At 39.2% G+C, this 23,718-nt stretch overlaps 1 protein-coding gene across 6 annotated transcripts in view; it reads left to right on the forward strand.

Moving 5' to 3' along the window:
* nphp4 (nephronophthisis 4) overlaps positions 1-23,718 on the forward strand; it is a 298,208-nt gene that overhangs the window by 66,851 nt on the left and 207,639 nt on the right. For all 6 annotated transcript variants that reach the window (XR_010013356.1, XM_062999062.1, XM_062999063.1 and 3 more), the window contains exon 7: positions 3,899-4,035. Coding sequence is in view for 5 of the 6 variants with exons in the window: in XM_062999062.1 (XP_062855132.1) it covers positions 3,899-4,035 (137 nt within the window). In the remaining variant the exon portion in view is untranslated. The remainder of the gene's footprint in view (positions 1-3,898; positions 4,036-23,718) is intronic.

Raw genomic sequence — 23,718 nt, forward strand, 5'->3', positions numbered from 1 at the left:
GTATTTTATACTGCTATGTCCAAAACGGTACTATTGTTATATACTGTTATATACAAAACAGTACTTTTGTTATACTGTGCAAAACTAACTACACTTGTGTTTTATATTGTTAAATACAAAACAGTACTATTGTGTTATATACACTGTTAAATACAAAACAGCACTATTGTTTTTATACTTTTAAATGCAAAACAGCACTTTTGTTTTTATACTGTTATATTGAAAACAGTACTATTGTTATATACTGTTACATGCAAAACAGCACTTGTTTTGATACTGTTATATACAAAACAGTATTATTGTTATATACTGTTAGATACAAAACAGCACTAGTTTTTATACTGTTATATTGAAAACAGTACTATTGTTATACTGTTATATGCAAAACAGAACTATTATTTTTTATACTGTTATATTCTAAACAGTACTGAGTTATATACTGTTATATACAAAACAGCACTACTGGGTTATATACTGATATATACAAAACAGCTTTATTGGGTTATATACTGTTATATACAAACAGTACTATTGTGTTCTAGATAGATACTTTATTAATCCTGAATTAAATTAAGAAATATACTTCTATACTATATACTGTTATATACGAAACAGTACTGTTGTGTTATATACTGTTATATCCTGATAAACATCCGCCGGGAAAAAACAGCATGTTAGTCTTTGTGAAACTTTGCCCATGCAGACCCTTTTCATCGGAGCACACCATAACCTGTCTTGCTTGTCTGTCTCTCTCTCTTTCGATTTTTAATATTTATATTCTTGTCTTTTGGTGTGGCAGTAGTGACAGTATTTTTGTATTCTGTAATGTCTGGAGGGCTCAAGTTTTTTTCTGCTACACTTTGCTACACAAAGATAAGTCTTAGGAGTGTGTGAGTGTGTGAGTGTGTGAGTGTGTGAGTGTGTGAGTGTTTGAGTGTTTGAGTGTGTGAGTGTGTGAGTGTGTGTAAGTGTTTAAGCTTTTGAGTTCAGTCTGTAACAGTGATAGACTTATCCTTTAGAGTAAAGCCTCACTGACTCACACTGATTTCTCTCAGTCTACCACTTACCACAGTCCAACACAACACACACACACTTCCCAGGCATCCAAACAAGCACTGTCTGGCTAAAAGTATGTGACCAACTGATCTTTTCTTTGTTGGACGTTCCATTTTACAATCAAAGCTATTATTAGGCTTCACTTTGCAGCCATTACAGCCTCCACTGTTCTGGAAAAGCTTTCAACAAGATCTAGGAGTGTGAACACCTGGCTCACAATTGATGTCCAATTTTTTCCAAAAGTGTTTACTAAGGTGGAGCTCAAGGCTCTGGTTGGGCCACTGGTGTTTCTCCAAGTGAACCTCATCAAATCTTGTCATTATTGACATTGTGCGTGGCTAAAACACCTCAGCTTAATCATTTTAAGGACAGGGAGAAATCACAAGTGGGATTTGGGAATGTGTCTATACACCAATCAGCCATAACATTAAAACCACCTTCTTGATTCTACACTCGCTGTCCATTTTATCAGCTTCACTTACCACATAGAAGCACTATGTAGTTTTACAATTACTGACTGTAGTCCATTTATTTCTTTACATATCTTTTTAGCCTGCTTTCACCCTGTTCTTCAGTGGTCTGGACCCCCACAGGAGTGCTGCTGGAGTTTTTTTAATACCATGTTAACACACTGTCCACTCTCCTAGACACTCCTACCTAGTTGGTCCACCTTGTAGATGTAGTCAGAGATGATCGCTCATCTATTGCTGCTGTTTGAGTTGGTCATCTTCTAGACCTTCATCAGTGGTCACAGGACGCTGCCCACAGGGCGCTGTTGGCTGGATATATTTTTGGTTGGTGGACCATTCTCAGTCCAGCAGTGACGGTGAGGTGTTTAAAAACTTCATCAGCATTGCTGTGTCTTATCCACTCATACCAGCACAACACACACTAACACACCACCACCATGGCAGTGTCACTGCAGTGCTGAGAATGATCAACCACCAAATAATACCTGCTCTGTAGTGGTCCTGTGGCGGTCTTGACCATTGAAGAACAGGGTGAAAGCAGGCTAAAAAAGTATTTAGAGAAACAGATGGACTTCAGTCAGTAATTGTAGAACTACAAAGTGCTCCTATATGGTAAGTGGAGCTGATAAAATGGACAGTGAGTGTAGAAACAAGAAGGTGGTTTTAATGTTGTGGCTGTTAATGCGCATGGTTTAAATTTGTATGTCCAATAAGCTCATGGTCAGATGTTTACATACTTTTGGTCATTGATATTATCTTTGTACAGCACAACAGTAACTTACTGGAATAAATTCTTGTAAGACCTGTTCTCTTGAAAACTAGCATTTTTGATAAACTGTCATTGTGTCTCTCTTACATCAGCTGGACAATGGTGCTCCGCTCCCCTCATACATTTTAATGTCTGATCCACCCATCAAATCCTGTCGGTGCACAATTAGGTACCAGTTAACAGTACCCACAAAATCAATTTCACTGTCTATTGGTGTAACAATAAACAACCACAGGACATTTTAAATGTTCACATAAGACCTCAGATGCCCAGATTAAGCTTGGCGAGTAGATCAGGTTCCATGTGTTTAAATATTCCAACTAAAACGTTGTGTACACTTGTTGCTGAATCTGTCTTTACAAATAGTCTTGATCCTCCACCCAGAACTCGATGAAGGCATGAATCAAGGCTCTTTTCCTTTGTTCTAACAGGGTTTCAGCAGGTTTGTTGTCCTTGGATTGTTGTCTACTTAAACTAGAGGAGGGAAATATTTACAGTGGAAGCACTTCTGTAAATCGCTCTGGATAAGAGTGTCTGCTGAATGCAGAAAATGTACTTTGATAGTAAATAATTTTGGGTATTTGTCTTTTCTTTTTTTTCGTATGCAGAAAAAAAAAACCATTCTTTTAATTCTATAAATACAGTGGATTAAAAAAGTATTCAGACCCCTTGACTTTTTGCACATTTTAAGTGTAGATTGGAAGTGGAAACATGTTTTTGACTTCTTCAATAGTCTTTTAGGATTTGCCTTTCCAAGCGCCTGGATTTGGGTAGTTTATCTCAGTGCTCATGAAACATGCCCTTAAGCTTCATCAGATTGGATGCTGAGCTGTAAACTGCCACTGTTGGCCCTTTTCACAGATGCTTGTTTGGGTATAAGGTCTTTGGTTGTGCTACTGAATGACAATTTTTTCATTTATTTTTTTGCTTCATGCTTCAGGTCATTGCTGCTTTGAAGTATGAACTGTCGCCCCAGTCTGAATGTGCATGCGCGCTGGAGGAGGCTTTCTTAAATGATAGTCCTGCATTTGAATGTATTCATCCATTCATTATTTATCAGTCTCTCTGTCATTGCTGCTACTCATACCACCACCATTGTTTTTCACAGTAGGGATACTGTTTACCCAGGTGAGGTGCTGTGCTTGTTTTTTACCAGACATAGTGCTTGCTGTTCAGCTTTTGTCTTATTAGACCAGAGAATATATTTTCCTCATGTTGCCAGGCTTTTACATGTTGTTTAGCAAAGTTTCAATTTAATTGTGGAGAGATATAAACTGTTTCTTAAAATTAATTGACTTTTAGTGGGTTTTTTTGTCTTGCCAATGCCGTGCAAATTGTGGACCCTTATAGACCCAGGTGTGTGCCTTTCCAAACAAAGTAAAATCAATTCAAATTGCCATAGGTGGACACATCTCAAGAATGCACCTGATTATAGTTTTGAGTACCACATCAAAGGGTCTGAATACTTTTGTGAATATTATTACTATTATTATTGTCTATTTGTATGTAAATCGTTGTTCACAGCTATTTTATGATAACATCTATCGTGCATACAGCCCGAAGAGTACAGAAAAAGCTCATTTTTATTCATTTTTGTTTCCAGTTGATGCCCTGAGGAAGCCTCAGCTCTTGCCTGTATTGAAGTGTGTGCTGGAGAAAGTGTGTGTGTGCCTCGGTCCTTCATTACAAGTGTTTGAGACAGATTTGCTACAGAAGCTCAACAGTGACCGCCACAACACGGTAACGCTCGCTTATATATATCTTTCTTTTGTGGTCTTACATATCACTAATCCATTACTCCAAGACCCAATTGAACTTTAATTGATTCGATGAAACACTCATTTTGGTTCATTGTGTCATTTAAGTCAATTCTTGGCCTAGTGCATAAATAAGGGCACTTCAGCCACGCAGCCTGGTTTTAACTTTCAGCAGGTCACATCCGAAGGGAGAGTTTCCAAGCCAATGCATATATTAACAGCTGTACTTTTTGAAATTCACAGCAGTTTAAAATCCCTCAAACTCAGTTTGACGAATAATACACTAATCAGCCATAGCATTAAAACCACCTCCTTGTTTCTACACTGACTGTCCATTTTACAATATAGAAGCACTTTGTAGTTCTACAATTACTGACTGTAGTCCATCTGTTACTTTCACCCTGTTCTTCAATGGTCAGGACCACTACAGAGTAGTTATTATTTGGGATTTGGGGTCTGGGGTCTGGGGTCATTCTCAGCACTGCATTGACACTGACATGGTAGTGGTGGTGTGTTAGTGTGTGTTGTGCTGGTATCCCAACAACTTACATTTACGGCATTTAGTGGATGCTTTTCATTCAAAGCATCTTGCAGTACTATGACAGAATATTGTCTAAGCAGTTGAGGGTTAAGGGGCCCAACAGTGGCAACCTGGCAGTGGTGAGGCTTGAACCAGGGACCTTTCGATTACTAGTCCAGTACCTTAACCACTAGGCTACAACTGCCTTTTAGACATTTAGGCCTTTCTACTTAGAATTGTTCTTTGAGTTCTCTGAGCTTGAGTTCATTTTGGATGTTCAGACAGTGGAAATGTGTGCTATGGTCAGATGAGTTCATTGTTCACCTTGTTTTTGTTCACCATTGCCTAGGATGAAAAGGACCATCCAGTCTGTTATCAGTAAAAGTTGCAAAAGCCTACATCTCTTATGGAATGGGGATGCATTACTGCCCATGGCAAGGATGAACTGCATATGTGTGAATTAGGGCTGCACGATATTGGAAAAATATATTTTTTTTCCTGCGATATACAGTGTATCACAAAAGTGAGTACACCCCTCACATTTCTGCAAATATTTCATTATATCTTTTCATGGGACAACACTATAGAAATAAAACTTGGATATAACTTAGAGTAGTCAGTGTACAGCTTGTATAGCAGTGTAGATTTACTGTCTTCTGAAAATAACTCAACACACAGCCATTAATGTCTAAATGGCTGGCAACATAAGTGAGTACACCCCACAGTGAACATGTCCAAATTGTGCCCAAAGTGTCAATATTTTGTGTGACCACCATTATTATCCAGCACTGCCTTAACCCTCCTGGGCATGGAATTCACCAGAGCTGCACAGGTTGCTACTGGAATCCTCTTCCACTCCTCTATGATGACATCACGGAGCTGGTGGATGTTAGACACCTTGAACTCCTCTACCTTCCACTTGAGGATGCGCCACAGGTGCTCAATTGGGTTTAGTCCATCACCTTTACCTTCAGCTTCCTCAGCAAGGCAGTTGTCATCTTGGAGGTTGTGTTTGGGGTCGTTATCCTGTTGGAAAACTGCCATGAGGCCCAGTTTTCGAAGGGAGGGGATCATGCTCTGTTTCAGAATGTCACAGTACATGTTGGAATTCATGTTTCCCTCAATGAACTGCAGCTCCCCAGTGCCAGCAACACTCATGCAGCCCAAGACCATGATGCTACCACCACCATGCTTGACTGTAGACAAGATACAGTTGTCTTGGTACTTCTCACCAGGGCGCCGCCACACATGCTGGACACCATCTGAGCCAAACAAGTTTATCTTGGTCTCGTCAGACCACAGGGCATTCCAGTAATCCATGTTCTTGGACTGCTTGTCTTCAGCAAACTGTTTGCGGGCTTTCTTGTGCGTCAGCTTCCTTCTGGGATGACGACCATGCAGACCGAGTTGATGCAGTGTGCGGCGTATGGTCTGAGCACTGACAGGCTGACCTCCCACGTCTTCAACCTCTGCAGCAATGCTGGCAGCACTCATGTGTCTATTTTTTAAAGCCAACCTCTGGATATGACGGCGAACACGTGGACTCAACTTCTTTGGTCGACCCTGGCGAAGCCTGTTCAGAGTGGAACCTGTCCTGGAAAACCGCTGTATGACCTTGGCCACCATGCTGTAGCTCAGTTTCAGGGTCTTAGCAATCTTCTTATAGCCCAGGCCATCTTTGTGGAGAGCAACAATTCTATTTCTCACATCCTCAGAGAGTTCTTTGCCATGAGGTGCCATGTTAAATATCCAGTGGCCAGTATGAGAGAATTGTACCCAAAACACCAAATTTAACAGCCCTGCTCCCCATTTACACCTGGGACCTTGACACATGACACCAGGGAGGGACAACGACACATTTGGGCACAATTTGGACACAATTTGGACATAATTTGGACATGTTCACTGTGGGGTGTACTCACTTATGTTGCCAGCTATTTAGACATTAATGGCTGTGTGTTGAGTTATTTTCAGAAGACAGTAAATCTACACTGCTATACAAGTTGTACACTGACTACTCTAAGTTATATTCAAGTTTCATGTCTATAGTGTTGTCCCATGAAAAGATATAATGAAATATTTGCAGAAATGTGAGGGGTGTACTCACTTTTGTGATACACTGTATATTGTGATATTAAAAAATGCAGGAATTTTCACCACATTATTAATAATATTAATAATGCATGTATCTTACTCTAAATAAGGGGCTCATCTGTGAAAAAGGGTGGTGCCTACAAGGGGATACAAAAGATTATGACAAGCTACATCTTTGTACTCGGTTGAAACTGAGCATTAAACTAAGAAAGCTTCAATATCACATGAGGGAATTAACAGGATTGATAAAATGGGTCATTTCATATTTTATTTCACAATCAAAACCTCTTCAAGTAGTAAACATCATTTAAAAAAAAACTATACAAACAAAAGAGCAGCTATACACCTGTTTGAAATATTAAGATGCCTCAGTAGTGAGCTTAGTAAGGCATCTCGGATTTCGATGTTATTTTGACTCAAGAACGAGTGACAATCGGAAGCGTCCTTAGTGATGAAGGCAATCCCAGAATTCATTGCGGCATCTCTTCTCTCACAGAAAAATAAACATGGCTGACGGTGCGGACAAAGTTATTTTCAAACGTAAATAAATAATGTTTGATTTTTAACGAGTGTTTTATTTGCAAGTTTGGGCTTGTCAGCAAATGTAACCGTTTTCTGTACACAAATCGAGATGTTATATTGACATGTTAGCGCTGTCCCACCTCATTCCATTGGTTTTAATGGCAAGATGCTAAATGCTAAACCCGATGGAATCGCTAAGTAGCGCGTTCGAATAACCTGCCTTATAAGTCAATGACTTATTAGAATCCTCTCTACTGAGGCAGCTGCCTATGTAGGTAGTAAGACAGCGAGGCGGCTCCCTAGGTTTTCGAACACACTGGTAGATGTGTCATGGAAAATGAGAACGGTGTGAATTTTCGTTTTGTGTCATGCAGCAAAAAAGTTGTAGCATGACGTATTTGATTTAATTTGCATTAAGTGACATCGCACGTCCTGCGATGTGACTATTGCGCATGCACACATCGCGATGACGATGCTGAAACGATATATCGTGCAGCCCTAGTGTGAATGTATTATTAATGTGGAGGTGTATATCGGGGCATGCTGCCTTCAAGGCGACAAACCACACAGACCACCAGTAACACTTGATCAACAAAACTACAGCGTACGAATTAGGCACTCACATTGATTTCCAAACTCTCTTTATGGTTCACAGTTTATGCAACAAATTGCAAGTGTGATTTCATCCAGAATCAAGTCTCATTTTGCATGGCACCTGCTTTTTTATTTCTTTTCCATCAGTTGCTTTATTCTGGTCAGGGTTGTGGCAGATGAAGTTCCATGGGAAACATTTTTAAAAATGTGTGTGGCAGGGCCTATTTCATACCAGTTGTGCATGTAATGATCAGGGCTGTATTAAATTTTGGGCTGATTTTAGTTACTCATAGTACATGTGTTGAATGCAATAGATTTGAACAGCCACAAAGACCTGCATAACTTTGGATTTATTTATTATGTACTTATCTGTTTAATTATTTATTTTTGACTTGCACAAATTGATGATGATAAACGACTTGCACATACAGTATAATGACATTTTGTTCCAACTCCTAACCACCACCCATGCTGGAACATCCCAGGCAGATGTAATGATCTCATGTAGGATAAATCAACCAGGCCGTCAACGTTGTTGGCGTCTCGCTGTTCAGGCATCCTCACGCTGTGTTATTACCATCATTAACACACCCACGTAAGATCCACACTGTGTGTTTTATATTGGATACAATACAGAGTGAACATTATTCACTCCGCTCTAAACATCGTCGTCTCAAAGTTCTCATGAAGAATAATTATAGAACTGCTTTTCTTTATTCTATTGTTCAGAAAGTGAGAGCTGCGCCAGTAAACAAGCCTCTAACAGTTGTTTCACTTCATTTATTCAGACAGTCAACCTAATTTCAACTCATCGGAGGAAAGCCCTCATGTTTAATGCCATGTGTAACACAGGGTGTAAAAACATAGCTGCCGTATGGATATGTTATGAGAATAAATGTTTTAATGTTGTGGCAGATCCTGAGGCCCTTTTGTCTAACCCCTCCACAATCATTAAGATTCTGCAAGAAGCACATCACCCTTAAAAACTAAACTTTGACGTAGTGTTTAGTTGTGTCCCAGGCCACTGGTCTTTCCTAGGGAAAAAGACACGTTTTAACCCCCTATACCCTATACAAGAATTAATACCACTTTTGTTATAAACCACACATAGATACCCTTGTGTATGTGTTCGCTGTATTGAACACTTTGGATGTTTTGTCAGTAAAGGCTGTAACCTAATAATTTGTTATTCTGAACAATACACCCTGCCCTTGGTTGGCTTTATTATCCTCTTGCACACGGTTACTTACTTTTCTTTCTGTTTTACTTGTGTCTAACCTCCCCACCATCACCTTCAGTGTGTGGGTTAGCAGTAAATAAAATAAATAAACTTAAAAAGAGCCTCACAGTGAAGATAAACCGGAGCAGCGCGCGCGTGTGTGCGTGTGTGTGTGTGTGTGTGTGTGTGCGCCTTTAGAAGAGACACATTGTTCACTGTATCGCTATAAGTGATTCATTGATTCACGAGTCATTTTTCGCGAAGCGTAAGTTTCTCTTCTCAGTTATCTCTCCGTGTTTACTGTTATTAATTAAATGTCGTGGTTTTAAATAAACACCAGCTACTACAGAACATTCTGTGTGACTCTCTTACATTAAAAAGCTTCATTAAAAAGCTTAATTAAACTGCTATTACCACAGATCTGTAACCGACCGTCAGACTCGTTCCGTCTAAGGAGCTAAAAGTTCAGCAGATGATCCTGAACTAACGAATTTGGTAATGAATAAACTTTTGCCTCTGATTGGCTCTGTAACGTTTTCTGTTCTCATCTACATCACAAGTAAGAACCGCTTACGATTTACCAAAGTGAACCAGGAGTTTATATAACGTGCTGATAGAATCGACTCAGATGTGACCGGGTTGAATTATCTTTTTAAAGTAAATATTACAATCAGCAAAATTACATCGTATGTATGATGCACAACGTTAAGGATGTTATTTTAGGTCATGAAGAGCTTTCACTGTGGTTTCTGTACGATGGTTGATGAATGGTGATGTGATGGTTGGCGCTTCGTAGCTCAAAGTCTGTATCAATCCACTGAGCTGTTAACTTAACATGGTCTTTATATATCACACGATCGGATCGGCTACTTTTAGGAAATATCGGCCGATCGCCGATAGCATATTTTGATTAAAAATCGGCCGATACCGATTCATAGCCGATCGATCGTCCCATCTCTAGAATTAATAATTAATACCACTTTACCACACATCTCCTAGATACCGCTGTGTATGTTAACTTTATTGAAAGCATTGGATGCTTTGTCAGTAAAGGGTGTAAACCAATAATTTTATAACCTGAATAATACATCCTTCCACTGGTTGGTTATTATTCTCCTCTTACACACAGTTACTAACACCTCTTTCTGTTTCACTGTAGCACTTCACCTTCAACAACTAAACTTTAACGTAGTGTTCTGTTGGGTCCCAAGCCACTATGGCTTTTCTGACACCGAGAAAGCAGACCAGACTGCAGAGAGGTTTGCTGCAGGATTGCTGGCATCCAACTGCAAAACCCATATAAACCCGCCACATTAAGAACAGATGGCAAGCCGAATGGGACTCACAAACCAGTAACAAACTGCATAATGTTAGCCCCAGTGTTTACAATAAAATGACCCTCTATAGGTCAAACTGGTGGAATAGTAGCATACCTGAGATGTCATATTGATCACATAAGATAGACTTGGTATACTCTTCTGACCGTCAAACATCTGCTAAATGAGTACAACATCTACCATCATGAAAGACTATATTCTTTATTGCAGCTACATTTCAGTTACATTTTCGGCATTAAGCCAGACACTTGTGTCCTTATTGTCTGAACAATTGAGGGTTAAGGGTTTTGCTCAAGGGTCCAATAGTGGCAACCTGGCAGTGGCAACCTTGAACCAGCCCCAATTGTTCTCCCAATCTAGTCATATCCAATTACCCGATTGCATTACACTTCCTCTTTACTGATCTCTACTCTGACTGAGGAGAGCCGTGACTAACACATGCCCCCTCTGACGTGTGCAGTAGCCGCCATAATCTTTTCACCTGCACGAGGCGAGTTAATATGTGTATCAGCTTTGAGTACGGAGAGACACACTCTCATCCTCATTGTCCCTCGAATCTGTGCAGGTGCCATCAGTCAGCCAGCAGAGGTCTTTATTGCATCAGTTATGAGGAATCCCCTCTGGTACCCCCTTTAGAAAAACAGCCAATCGTTGTTTGTGTAGGCACCCAGCCTGCCGGTAACAGAGCTGAAATTCGAACAGACGAGTTTGAAATGTCATCTCTGGTGTGCTAGCTTATTTTACCGCTGTACCACTATTTAAGAGTGGAAAAACAGAGACTTTATCTTAGTGGTGGATTGAAAACTAGTTTGTTTGTTTGTTTATTGGGATTTTAATGTCATGTTTTACACTTTGGTTACATTCATGACAGGAACGGTAGTTACTCATTACACAAGGTTCATCACTTCTCAAGGTATATCGAACACAGTCATGGACAATTTAGTATCTCCAATTTACCTCACTTGCATGTCTTTGGACTGTGGGAGGAAACCGGAGCACCCGAAGTAAACCCACGCAGACACGGGGAGAACATGCAAACTCCACACAGAAAGGACCCGGACCGCCCCACCTGGGGATCGAACCCAGGACCTTCTTGCTGTGAGGCGACAGTGCCGCCCTCCAGATTGAAAACACACATATAGACTCTAAACATACAGGTGTCACCCCAACCAAGTGTTAAACTTGGTTTTTGCATTGAAAGTGGCCTAAAAACTGGCATGCTGTTAAACCCACATCAACCAACCAACTTAATGTGGTGGCTGGTCAGTGAAACAGAAAGGAGTATTAGTAACAAAATGTGAGAGGAAAATAAAATTCGTCCCCTGACGGGATGTATTAGTCAGATTATTATGTCATTGGTTTACATCCTCTACTGATGAAGCATCCGATAAGCTTCCCTCAGATACCTGTGTCTATGTGTTATATCACAAAAGTGGTATTGATTCTCAATTTTAGTCATCCACCCACCCTTCCACCCTTCAACCCTCTTCCTCTCATCTATTCATTACAGCAGGGTTTTACAACCTGTGAGTGTGGGATGACAAGGCGATACATGATTGGGGATATTTCTATTTATTAACATTAAAAAGGTTGGGTGCATTTTTTTTTTAAAGAACTGCCTGGGTGCCAATTTTTTTTGGCAATGACTGTGTGTGCTAAAGCATTAGACCTGAGTGTTAAATATCCCAATCGTGTACTGGCCTGTCATCCCACGCTCACAGGTTCTAAACCTTTGCTCTGGTGAATAAAAGAGAGGCAAAGGGTGGAAGGGTGGGTGGATAACTGAAATTGAGAATCAATACCACTTTCGTTATAAACCACACGTCCCCTAGATACCTCGGTTTATGTGTATGTGTTAGCTTTATTGAACTCATCGGACGCTTTTTCAATAGAGGGTGTGAACCAATGATTTAATATTCTGAATAAAACTTTTCTTAAAATCTCTTTTATTTCTCTTTTACTCTTCAGCCACAACATTACAACCACTGACAGGCGAAGTAAAGGACATTTAATCTTCATTACAATAACACATGTGAATGGGTGAAGCCTATTTGGCAGAAAGTAAACAGTCCGTAACAGTTCTCAAAGTTGATGCATTGGAAGTTAAGCATCTTTAAACAGAGCCATATTGTGATGACTGGGTGCTTGTGTACTTGTTTTCCTTTAATGTAGCACTTATAAATACTATGAATGCTGCTGGTTATTTACAATGGAAAGTTTTCATTGCTAATGGTGACCTGAACAAACATCTTCCAGCAAGAACCTGTCAGCATTCTAGCCTGAAACAACTTGATGCAAATGCTTACAATCGTATTCCTTCTAGTCTTATAAAATAGTTTAGTAGTGCAGTAGTACCTTCCACCTGTGCTAAAGCCAAAGTAGTTGGACAGCTAAATAGGCCATAAGTCTCCCCTCCCTTCCCCGGGCAGCAAGTGAACAGTCTTGATGCATTGGAAGCTGGCCGTCTTTGACCAGAGCCAAATTGTGATGGCCTGATAACTGTGTCATAGCATCTGCAAAACAGCAGTCTTGTTTTGTATTCCCAGCATACAATGTTTAGTGCATACAAAAAGTGGTCTAAGGAAGGGTAACGACTTGTCTGGTACACAGTCCAGAGAGTCCAAAGACATGCAGTCAGGCTAACTGGAGATCCAAAAATTGCCTTGTGTGTGTGTGTGTGTGTGTTTGCCCTGTGACAGAGTGGTGACTTGTCCAGGGTGTTCCCTACCTTTTGCCCAGTAAATTGCACCCAACACGACCCTGACCAGAATAAAGTGGTGGTAAAACAGACAATGAGTTAATTAATGAATAATAATATGTCCAAAAATGAATACGATAATTATTTAAAAGTAGCAGCAGTTGATTTTTAGCAATTGTGTCAGTTGATGCCTTTAAAGAGCTACACATGGAGAGATGAGGAGAGTGTTTCCTAATTTTGGGGCTGCAATAATACTGCTTGTGTACTTGTTTTCCTTTAATGTATCAGTTATAAATGCTATAAATGCTGCAGCTTATTTACTATAGGAAGTTTCCATTGCTAACGATGACTGAACAATCGTCTTCCAGGAAGAACCTGTCAGCATTCTAGACTGCAAACAACTTGATGCAAATGCTTACAGTCGTATTCCTTGTACTCTTAAAAAATAGTTTAGTAGTACCTTCCACCTGCACTAAAGTCAAAGTAGTAGTTAAACAGCTTAAAAAGTTATTAGTTATTTTTGAATTCTTTTTAATTTTTTTTATTCAGTTAGTTATTTGTTTATTTTTTCTTCTTGTCAGTAATTAAACTCAAGTCTGGAGAAACAATATGAACAGTGACTGCAGAAAATTAATTTGGGGTTTTGCTGGAGCGGTTTGGACATTTCTAATCTTTGAACAATCAATATTCCATTACGTTCTGCCTCTCGATCACAATTGTTGTGCTGCTGCATGTCACACACACACACACACACACACACACACACACACACACACACACACACACACACACACACACACACACACACACACTCATTCATTCATCACTGTTATTAGAGAAGTGAGTGAAGAGAAAATCCAGAGCCAGCTTGCCTTTAGATTGCATTTCAACACATTATGTGCAGCAGTTGCTGCCAAATGGCATAACATGATATTCTTATATATTTTAAGAACATCTTCTACCTCAGGAAACACTGGGAGCAATGCATGAACACCCTGGATGGGTGCCAGTCCATCACTGGGCATTGTGCTTGTTTGTTTACACACCTGGCCGGCTGATAGCCCCGCTGAGATTTGAACCCAGGTCTCTGTGGTGATGGGCTACCAAAATAGACCAATGCGCAACCCCAGTGCCTATTTATTTATTAATTAATACATTTATTTATTTTTCTCTCAGTTTAGTCATTTCCAATGATTTGCCTTTGCAGAAATGTTGTTTATATTCATTGCGTCAATGTAGCACTATGACAGAATGAAGATAGAATGAATATTTAATGTTTACAAAACTCTGGGGTTCTGGGTGCTTTATTTATTTATTTTTAGTTATGTACTCAAAACACTGTATATTTTATAAAGTTATGTACTGTATATAAGCTATATATAAATAGAACAAAATAATGAAAAAAGTCTGCCTTAGGGCACGAACTATTAATGGTCATGGTTTTAGAATTAAATGCCCAGCAAGCTCATGGATGGGAATCAACACAGTGGTATAGTGCAACTGCCCCCACATTATAGAATTCCCATCAATTCTTAGTGTTGGCAGGGCGGCACAGTGACTCAGTGGGTAGCACTATTGCCTCACGGCAAGAAGGTCCTGGATTTGATTCCCAGGTGGAGTCTAGTAGCCGATACCCTCTTCTTCCACAGCCATGCCTTTGTAATGTGTGCAGCATGTGGTTTTGAATTGTCTTGTTAAAAAATGCATGGACGTCCCTGGAAAATGTTGCTCTAAGATCTCAATGTACTTTTGTGCATTAATGCTGCCATCACAGAGGTGTAAATGACCTTTGCCAAGGGCACTGACACAGCCCCATACCATGACAGACCCTGGCTTTTGGACTTGTTGCTGATAACAGTCTGGATGGTCCTTTTTGTCTTTGGTCCGGAGCACACGGCGTCCATTTTTTTCCAAAAAAGACCTGGAATGCTGATTCATCTGACCACAATACACATTTCCACTGTGTGATGGTCCATCCTAGATGCCTATGAGCCCAGAGAAGTCGACGCCGTTTCTGGACAGGGTTCTCTTGGTACTTCATTTATTTATTTATTTATTATTATTATTGACTTTAAATACTGTATATTATACAAAATTTTAATTATACATGGGACAAAATAATAAAAGTCTGCTCTAGGTCACTCACTATTATTGGTCATAGTTTTAGAATTAGATGCGTAACAAGTTCATGGATGGGAATCAACACGGCTGTATAGTGCAACTTCACCCACGTTATAGAATTCCCATCATTTAATATAGTTACCACCCCTTGCCCAGTCCCTGTATAATAGTAAAGCACCTGAGGTAAGAAAGAGGTTGAGAAAGTCTCTAAGTGTTTATGAATGACACTCTGAGCCTTACAGGTGGCTCCAGTCTCCGTCCAGCCTTAATAAGAGAGATTGAGGAAGAGAGCACCAGAGTTAGAGGAAAGCAAGCTTGATAATCAATCTTCACTGGTGCTTGTCTTTTGCTTTTCGGCTGACGTGACCTCTCAGCTGCCACCTTTTGGAGGTGATAATTCAGCCGTGATTGCAGTTGACGGGAGCCTCTAATTGGCCCTCATGTGGGAGGGTGACCTTTCGAGGGGTGACTTCTAATGCATCTTCCTCTCATCTTGCCCTGCATCCTCTCAGAAGGTATTATTGCCTCTGAGAAGGCATGAGAAAAAGTACAGGTTTTCTTTACTGAATAGTTTAAGTTTAAATTCTATCTAACAAACTGTTCCACAGTGACTGCTTTGTGATATTTTTTCCTTCTCTTTTCAGTCTGCAGCTTGATCATTTCCTTCCTCCTCATCTATTCAGTCACCTTCATTATAAAAACTAGTGCACCTCTGTCTGCCAGAGGCTGAAGAAACACTTTACAGACTCTCATTCTAATTAAAGTGACTGGCCCATTAATGTTCTTTTGGAGGAAACTAGGATGTGCTCCAAAATACACTATATAGCCAAAAGTATGTAGACACTCCTTCCAGTAAAGTGTGGGTGTTTTAGGTGGATATACAGTAGACCCTTGACTTACGAATTTAATTGGTTCAGAAGGGCTGTTCTTAAGTCAAAATGTTCGTAAGTGAAACCTATTTTTCCCATAAGAAATAATGTAAATAGAATTAATCCGTGCTAGACCTCCCACACCACCCTCTTACCTAACCTTTCTAATGTCTTAAAATGTCTTTTTTGTTATAAATACAGGTATATTTTCCTTTAAATCCTAAAATATAGAATAGACATTACTGTAATAAACAACAATACACAGTAGTACTGTACTGTACATAAAAAAACACACATCACATTTCAGTACAGTACGTGTGCGGTACCATACACCATAATACATTTCCATCTTTTTTAATAAAATGTATCTACCAGAAGCAACAGTAACTCTCATATTTCTCTATTATTTCCTTCTTTATTTCAACAGTATTGCATTTTATAGGTGTAATTGCACGAAAGAAAGAATACTTTACTCAGCCGACTTCCTTCTTCTCTCTCACTCACTGTCCTCTCTGTCTGATACACAGTGACAGCTTCTGGCAGGAGTAATTATACAACAACGAATAGTAACACTAGATTCATTTTCTCACCTACGCTTTCTCTGCACCTTCTTTGGGTCAATTTTAATGTAGAATTGTACAAAATATAAAGAAAACACCACTGACGTCCTAATGTTTACTCAGTGTGTGTGTATATATATATATATATATATATATGTATATATATATATATATATATATATGTATATATATATATATATATATATATATATGTATATATATATATATATATATATATATATATATATATATGTATATATATATATATATATATATATGTATATATATATATATATATATATATATATATATATATATATATATATATATATATATATATATATATATATATATATATTAATCTGACACGGTTACAAAGCTATTGCTAAAACTTTAGTACTTAAACCACAGTAAGATCCATTGTCTCCACATGGAGCAATGGAAAACTTGGAGCAGTTGTCAATCCAAAATATTTCCAAAGAACCCATTGGTGGACTTGTACAAGATGTCACACCCATATACTGATGGACTTGTACAAGATGTCACACCCATATACTGATGGACTTGTACAAGATGTCACATCCATATACTGATAGACTTGTACAAGATGTCACATCCATATACTGATAGACTTGTACAAGATGTCACATCCATATACTGATGGACTTGTACAAGATGTCACATCAATATACTGATAGACTTGTACAAGATGTCACATCCATATACTGATGGACTTGTACAAGATGTCACATCCATATACTGATAGACTTGTACAAGATGTCACATCCATATACTGATAGACTTGTACAAGATGTCACATCCATATACTGATGGACTTGTACAAGATGTCACATCAATATACTGATAGACTTGTACAAGATGTCACATCCATATACTGATGGACTTGTACAAGATGTCACATCCATATACTGATGGACTTGTACAAGATGTCACACCCATATACTGATAGACTTGTACAAGATGTCACACCCATATACTGATGGACTTGTACAAGATGTCACATCCATATACTGATGGACTTGTACAAGATGTCACACCCATATACTGATGGACTATATATGTGGCATCTTGTACGAGGGTCATGGGCAGCCAAGGCTCATTGATGCACGTGGGGAGCGAAGGCTGGCCCGTGTGATCCGATCCAACAGACGAGCTACTGTAGCTCAAATTGCTGAAGAAGTTAATGCTGGTTTTGATAGAAATGTGTCAGAATACACAGTGCATCACAGTTGCAGGGCTGTTTTGGTAGCAAAAAGGGGACCAACACAATATTAGGAAGGTGGTCATAATGTTATGCCTTATCGGTGTATAAGTGATTATATAACATAAGTGAGCCCTGAGATTTCAACTTATAACAATTCTGTTTTTTTTTTTATAGTTATTATGTAGTGTTGACATGATGTACTGAAAAGAAAGTCATGTGGTGTGACAACACTTAATTTAAGGACTTCCTAAAAAAAATGGGCATTTAAAAATATTTTTCATGTATGTAGCATTAATAAACAGTTCTAGGTATTACTGACTTGTTTATAAATATGTATTATTTATACTTAACTTTATTGCCTATCTCTATTTTTATTTGATTACAATAAAATCAGGATACATCTCACCCAATCATATACATTGCATAACGACAACTTTGCAAATAAAGTTTTTTTTTATTGATTGATTTTAACAATGCATTGCATGTATTTGAACATTGATTTACTCTTTATTCAATTGTTTTGTTACCTTACAAATGTGAATTCATATAAGCTGACTAAATAATCAGACTTGCTGACTAAATGACATTTTGGCGTAACTTATGAAAGAATTCAAACCTTTTTTATTTTCTTGTTTTATTTTCTTTGAATTCTGTTCAGCTGAAGTTGTTTCTCACGGTAATGTAATTGCCTATCGATCATGTGACGTTGACTCATGGCTAGTGACACAGCCTGTTAGTGTCTTAATCCTACAGCCATGGCTCTGTATGTCCTTATGGATTAAAATCACACGGCTGTGCAACCAGAGTAGTTTTGGGATTTTAGTCTAGTAGTGCTGAATGAGGAATTTATACAGTGTGTAATATTAAAGCAGTCGCCTCTAGCCTAAGAAGAAACAGACAGACAGAATTGTTCTCCTTTAAAGCCAATGAGTTCACACCAAGACTTTTGTCTTGCAGTGGTCCTTAAAATAGTCCAGACAAAACCATCCAGTTTAAAACTCAATAGTGACCATCCGTTCTGCTGCTATTTTATTCAAGCTTTTATATTTGTATAAAATAAAATACCACCTTGCTTGCCAAGCAAATATTGTTTAAGCAATCTTTGAATCTCCACCATTAGTGTCTTTTTGTTTTTCTGGCACTCTTACTTGGTGGGATGAGTAAAATTTGTTCAGTGAAGTGACAGGAAATCAATGGCACTTCTTGGCTAATGCTGTTGCTCTGAATTTGCTTAGAGTTAGAAGTTTCTGTACGGCCAAAAGTATGGGACACCTGACCATGAGTTTGATTGATATCCAATTTAAAAATCATGGTGACTAATATTAAAGTTGGCTCTCCATTTGTTGAGTGGGCTTTGCTCACATTTAGCAGTGTATGTGAAGAATTGTTGCCTGTGAGGTCAGACAGTGATGTTGGTCAAATGGTCTGGCTGGCCATTAATATTCTGATTCATGGTCCAGTTATGAGTTCATTAATTACATCAGTGTGCACACAGTGCCTACACAGTATATATACACCGATCAGCCATAACATTAAAACCACCTCCTTGTTTCTACACTCACTGTCCATTTTATCAGCTCCACTTACCATATATAGAAGCACTTTGTAGTTCTACAATTACTGACTGTAGTCTATCTGTTTCTCTGCATGCTTTGTTAGCTCCTTTTCACGCTGTTCTTCAATGGTCAGGACCCCCACAGGACCACCACAGAGTAGGTATTATTTAGGTGGTGGTTTAGTCTCAGCACTGCAGTGACAATGACATGGTGGTGGTGTGTTAGTGTGTGTTGTGCTGGTATGAGTGGATCAGACACAGCAGCGCTGCTGGAGTTTTTAAATACCTCAATGTCACTGCTGGACTGATAATAGTCAACCAAACAAAAACATCCAGCCAACAGTGCCCCGTGGGCAGCGTCCTGTGACCACTGATGAAGGTCTAGAAGTTGACCAACTTGAACAGCAGCCATAGATGAGTGATCGTCTCTGACTTTACATCTACAAGGTGGACCAACTAGGTAGGAGTGTCTAATAGAGTGGACAGTGAGTGGACACAGTATTTAAAAACTCCAGCAGCGCTGCTGTGTCTGATCCACTCATACCAGCACAACACACTCTAACACACCACCACCATGTCAGTGTCACTGCAGTGCTGTAAATGATCCACCACCTAAATAATACCTGCTCTGTGGTGGTCCTGTGGTGGTCCTGTGGAGGTCCTGACCATTGAAGAACAGGGTGATGGCAGACTAAAAAAGTATGCAGAGAAACGGATGGACTACAGTTAGTAATTGTAGAACTTTGAAGTGCTTCTATATGGTGAGTGGAGCTGATAAAATGAACAGTGAGTGTAGAAACAAGGAGGTGGTTTTAATGTTATGGCTGATCTGTGTACTGTATATACTGAGAGAAACAACTTATTTAATTAATTTCCTATTTTATTTAATTAATTTAATAATTTATTTTATATATATATATATATATATATATATATATATATATATATATATATATATATATATATACAGTGTATCACAAAAGTGAGTACACCCCTCACATTTCTGCAGATATTTAAGTATATCTTTTCATGGGACAACACTGACAAAATGACACTTTGACACAATGAAAAGTAGTCTGTGTGCAGCTTATATAACAGTGTAAATTTATTCTTCCCTCAAAATAACTCAATATACAGCCATTAATGTCTAAACCACCGGCAACAAAAGTGAGTACACCCCTAAGAGACTACACCCCTAAATGTCCAAATTGAGCACTGCTTGTCATTTTCCCTCCAAAATGTCATGTGACTCGTTAGTGTTACTAGGTCTCAGGTGTGCATAGGGAGCAGGTGTGTTCAATTTAGTAGTACAGCTCTCACACTCTCTCATACTGGTCACTGAAAGTTCCAACATGGCACCTCATGGCAAAGAACTCTCTGAGGATCTTAAAAGACGAATTGTTGCGCTACATGAAGATGGCCAAGGCTACAAGAAGATTGCCAACACCCTGAAACTGAGCTGCAGCACAGTGGCCAAGATCATCCAGCGTTTTAAAAGAGCAGGGTCCACTCAGAACAGACCTCGCGTTGGTCGTCCAAAGAAGCTGAGTGCACGTGCTCAGCATCACATCCAACTGCTGTCTTTGAAAGATAGGCGCAGGAGTGCTGTCAGCATTGCTGCAGAGATTGAAAAGGTGGGGGGTCAGCCTGTCAGTGCTCAGACCATACGCCGCACACTACATCAAATTGGTCTGCATGGCTGTCACCCCAGAAGGAAGCCTCTTCTGAAGTCTCTACACAAGAAAGCCCGCAAACAGTTTGCTGAAGACATGTCAACAAAGGACATGGATTACTGGAACCATGTCCTATGGTCTGATGAGACCAAGATTAATTTGTTTGGTTCAGATGGTCTCAAGCATGTGAGGCGGCAATCAGGTGAGGAGTACAAAGATAAGTGTGTCATGCCTACAGTCAAGCATGGTGGTGGGAATGCCATGGTCTGGGGCTGCATGAGTGCAGCAGGTGTTGGGGAGTTACATTTCATTGAGGGACACATGAACTCCAATATGTACTGTGAAATACTGAAGCAGAGCATGATCCCCTCCCTCCGGAAACTGGGTGGCAGGGCAGTGTTCCAGCATGATAATGACCCCAAACACACCTCTAAGACGACCACTGCTTTATTGAAGAGGCTGAGGGTAAAGGTGATGGACTGGCCAAGCATGTCTCCAGACCTAAACCCAATAGAACATCTTTGGGGCATCCTCAAGCGGAAGGTGGAGGAGCGCAAAGTCTCGAATATCCGCCAGCTCCGTGATGTCGTCATGGAGGAGTGGAAAAGCATTCCAGTGGCAACCTGTGAAGCTCTGGTAAACTCCATGCCCAGGAGAGTTAAGGCAGTTCTGGGAAATAATGGTGGCCACACAAAATATTGACACTTCAGGAACTTTCACTAAGGGGTGTACTCACTTTTGTTGCCGGTGGTTTAGACATTAATGGCTGTATATTGAGTTATTTTGAGGGAAGAATAAATTTACACTGTTATATAAGCTGCACACAGACTACTTTTCATTGTGTCAAAGTGTCATTTTGTCAGTGTTGTCCCATGAAAAGATATACTTAAATATCTGCAGAAATGTGAGGGGTGTACTCACTTTTGTGATACACTGTGTATATATATATATATATATATATATATATATATATATATATATAATTTATAATTAATGTATTATTTTATAATGCTATATTACATTAATTCATTTATTAATTAATTTATTATTATTATTAATTTTTTTTTAATTTTTTTTGCTAAGTCGAGCTTTGCTTTGTAAGCTGCAGCATTATTGCTTAATGTTAAGAGTTATTGTTCGCTTTATTTTCAGCCCCATATATCATACTTCAGTTCTGTGCTGATCTGGGAAAAAACCCAGATCAGCACAAAACTGAAGTATGTCACATTTCAAAGAAAGGCCAATGTGAGCACATTTTCTGTCATGCCTTTACTCCGGTTGCTGTCAAATCCTATTATAAAGAGGCATCTTTCAAGGCGTCTGCCAAGTCACATCAAAGCCTGTTTGGACTGAGACGTAAGTCTTTTTTGGTTGGCATGAAAACATTTTCCTGAAATACATAAAGCTAAAGAAGAAGATAGCTGGGCTGAGGGACCTTTTACAGCTCTGTGATAGCAGCCTGGTTTGGATTACTGTGGACTGCTAAAGTATCTCGCCACTCTACTCATGACTGGAAACGTTTGCACTCGCTTGGTAACTCTTGCTTAGCTGCTGTTTGGATCTTTACCAGGCTGGAGTTTTGTCAGAAGCAGTGGACTGGTCAGATGATCTTCTCTAACTGCTGATAAACTTAATGATGCACAATCTTTTGAGCCGAAACATTTCACAGAAGCCGTGGTGGGAGGATGAGCGTCATCATTACTGGAATCTCTGTGGCACTGCATTCATAAAAAGCCCCCCACGTCTCTTTCACAATATTGTTGTCTCGTATTCTCTTTTTTTTCCTCTCCTGCTCATTATCTTGCTTTTTCGTTTCGCTGTCTGCTCCAAGTCACCCGCTCTATCTTGTGCTTTCTCTCTGGTGGAGAAAATAGGGTATAATTTAACTGCAGGCCATTTCATTGTTCCTTTTAAGCTCCCTAGCTCTAAAATATTCATATTTTGGGGGCGGAAAACCACATTTGTGACAGTAGAGAGAAAAGAGAGTAATACAACTGAGAGAAAGAAAAAAGAACACCAATAAAATGCGGTACCACTGGTGTGTAATGAGATACCCCACCACCATTCTCTGACTTTTCTGTCATTTATTTATTTAGTACTTACATTTAAACTAAGAATTAGTACATTACTGGAGATAAAATCTGAAACTGTGATTGAAGTCAAAGTTTACAAAGCTTTTTATTGGCATGCATACACGCTGCCCTAAAACTTTGGTACCCTTGGATATACGGTTACAGTGGCTAGGTGGGGAGCACTGTTGCCTTAAAACAAGAAGGCCCTGGATCTTTTATGTGTGAAGTTTGCATGTTTTCCCCGTGTTCACTTGGGTTTCCTCCGGGAGCTCCGGTTTTCTCCCACAGTTCAAAGACGTGCAAGTGAGGTGAATTGAATATACAAAGTTGTCCATGACTGTGTGTGACATTAAAGACTTGAACTAAGGAATCTTGTGTAATGAGTAACTACCTGTCCTGTCGTGAATGTAACCAAAGTGTAAAACATGACGTTCAAATCCTAATTAAATAAATCAAATGAAAAAATCAAGGTTTATTTGTCACATATATAGTCATGCACAGTACAACTGGCAGTGAAATGCTTTTGTGACTGCTCAGCCACAGAAGTTACAAAAAGTAAACAAAGTAGACAAAAATATATATTACACATAAATTTGAAATGTTTAAA

This window comes from Trichomycterus rosablanca, chromosome 7 (assembly GCF_030014385.1).
Source record: "Trichomycterus rosablanca isolate fTriRos1 chromosome 7, fTriRos1.hap1, whole genome shotgun sequence".
Taxonomy (NCBI): domain Eukaryota; kingdom Metazoa; phylum Chordata; class Actinopteri; order Siluriformes; family Trichomycteridae; genus Trichomycterus; species Trichomycterus rosablanca.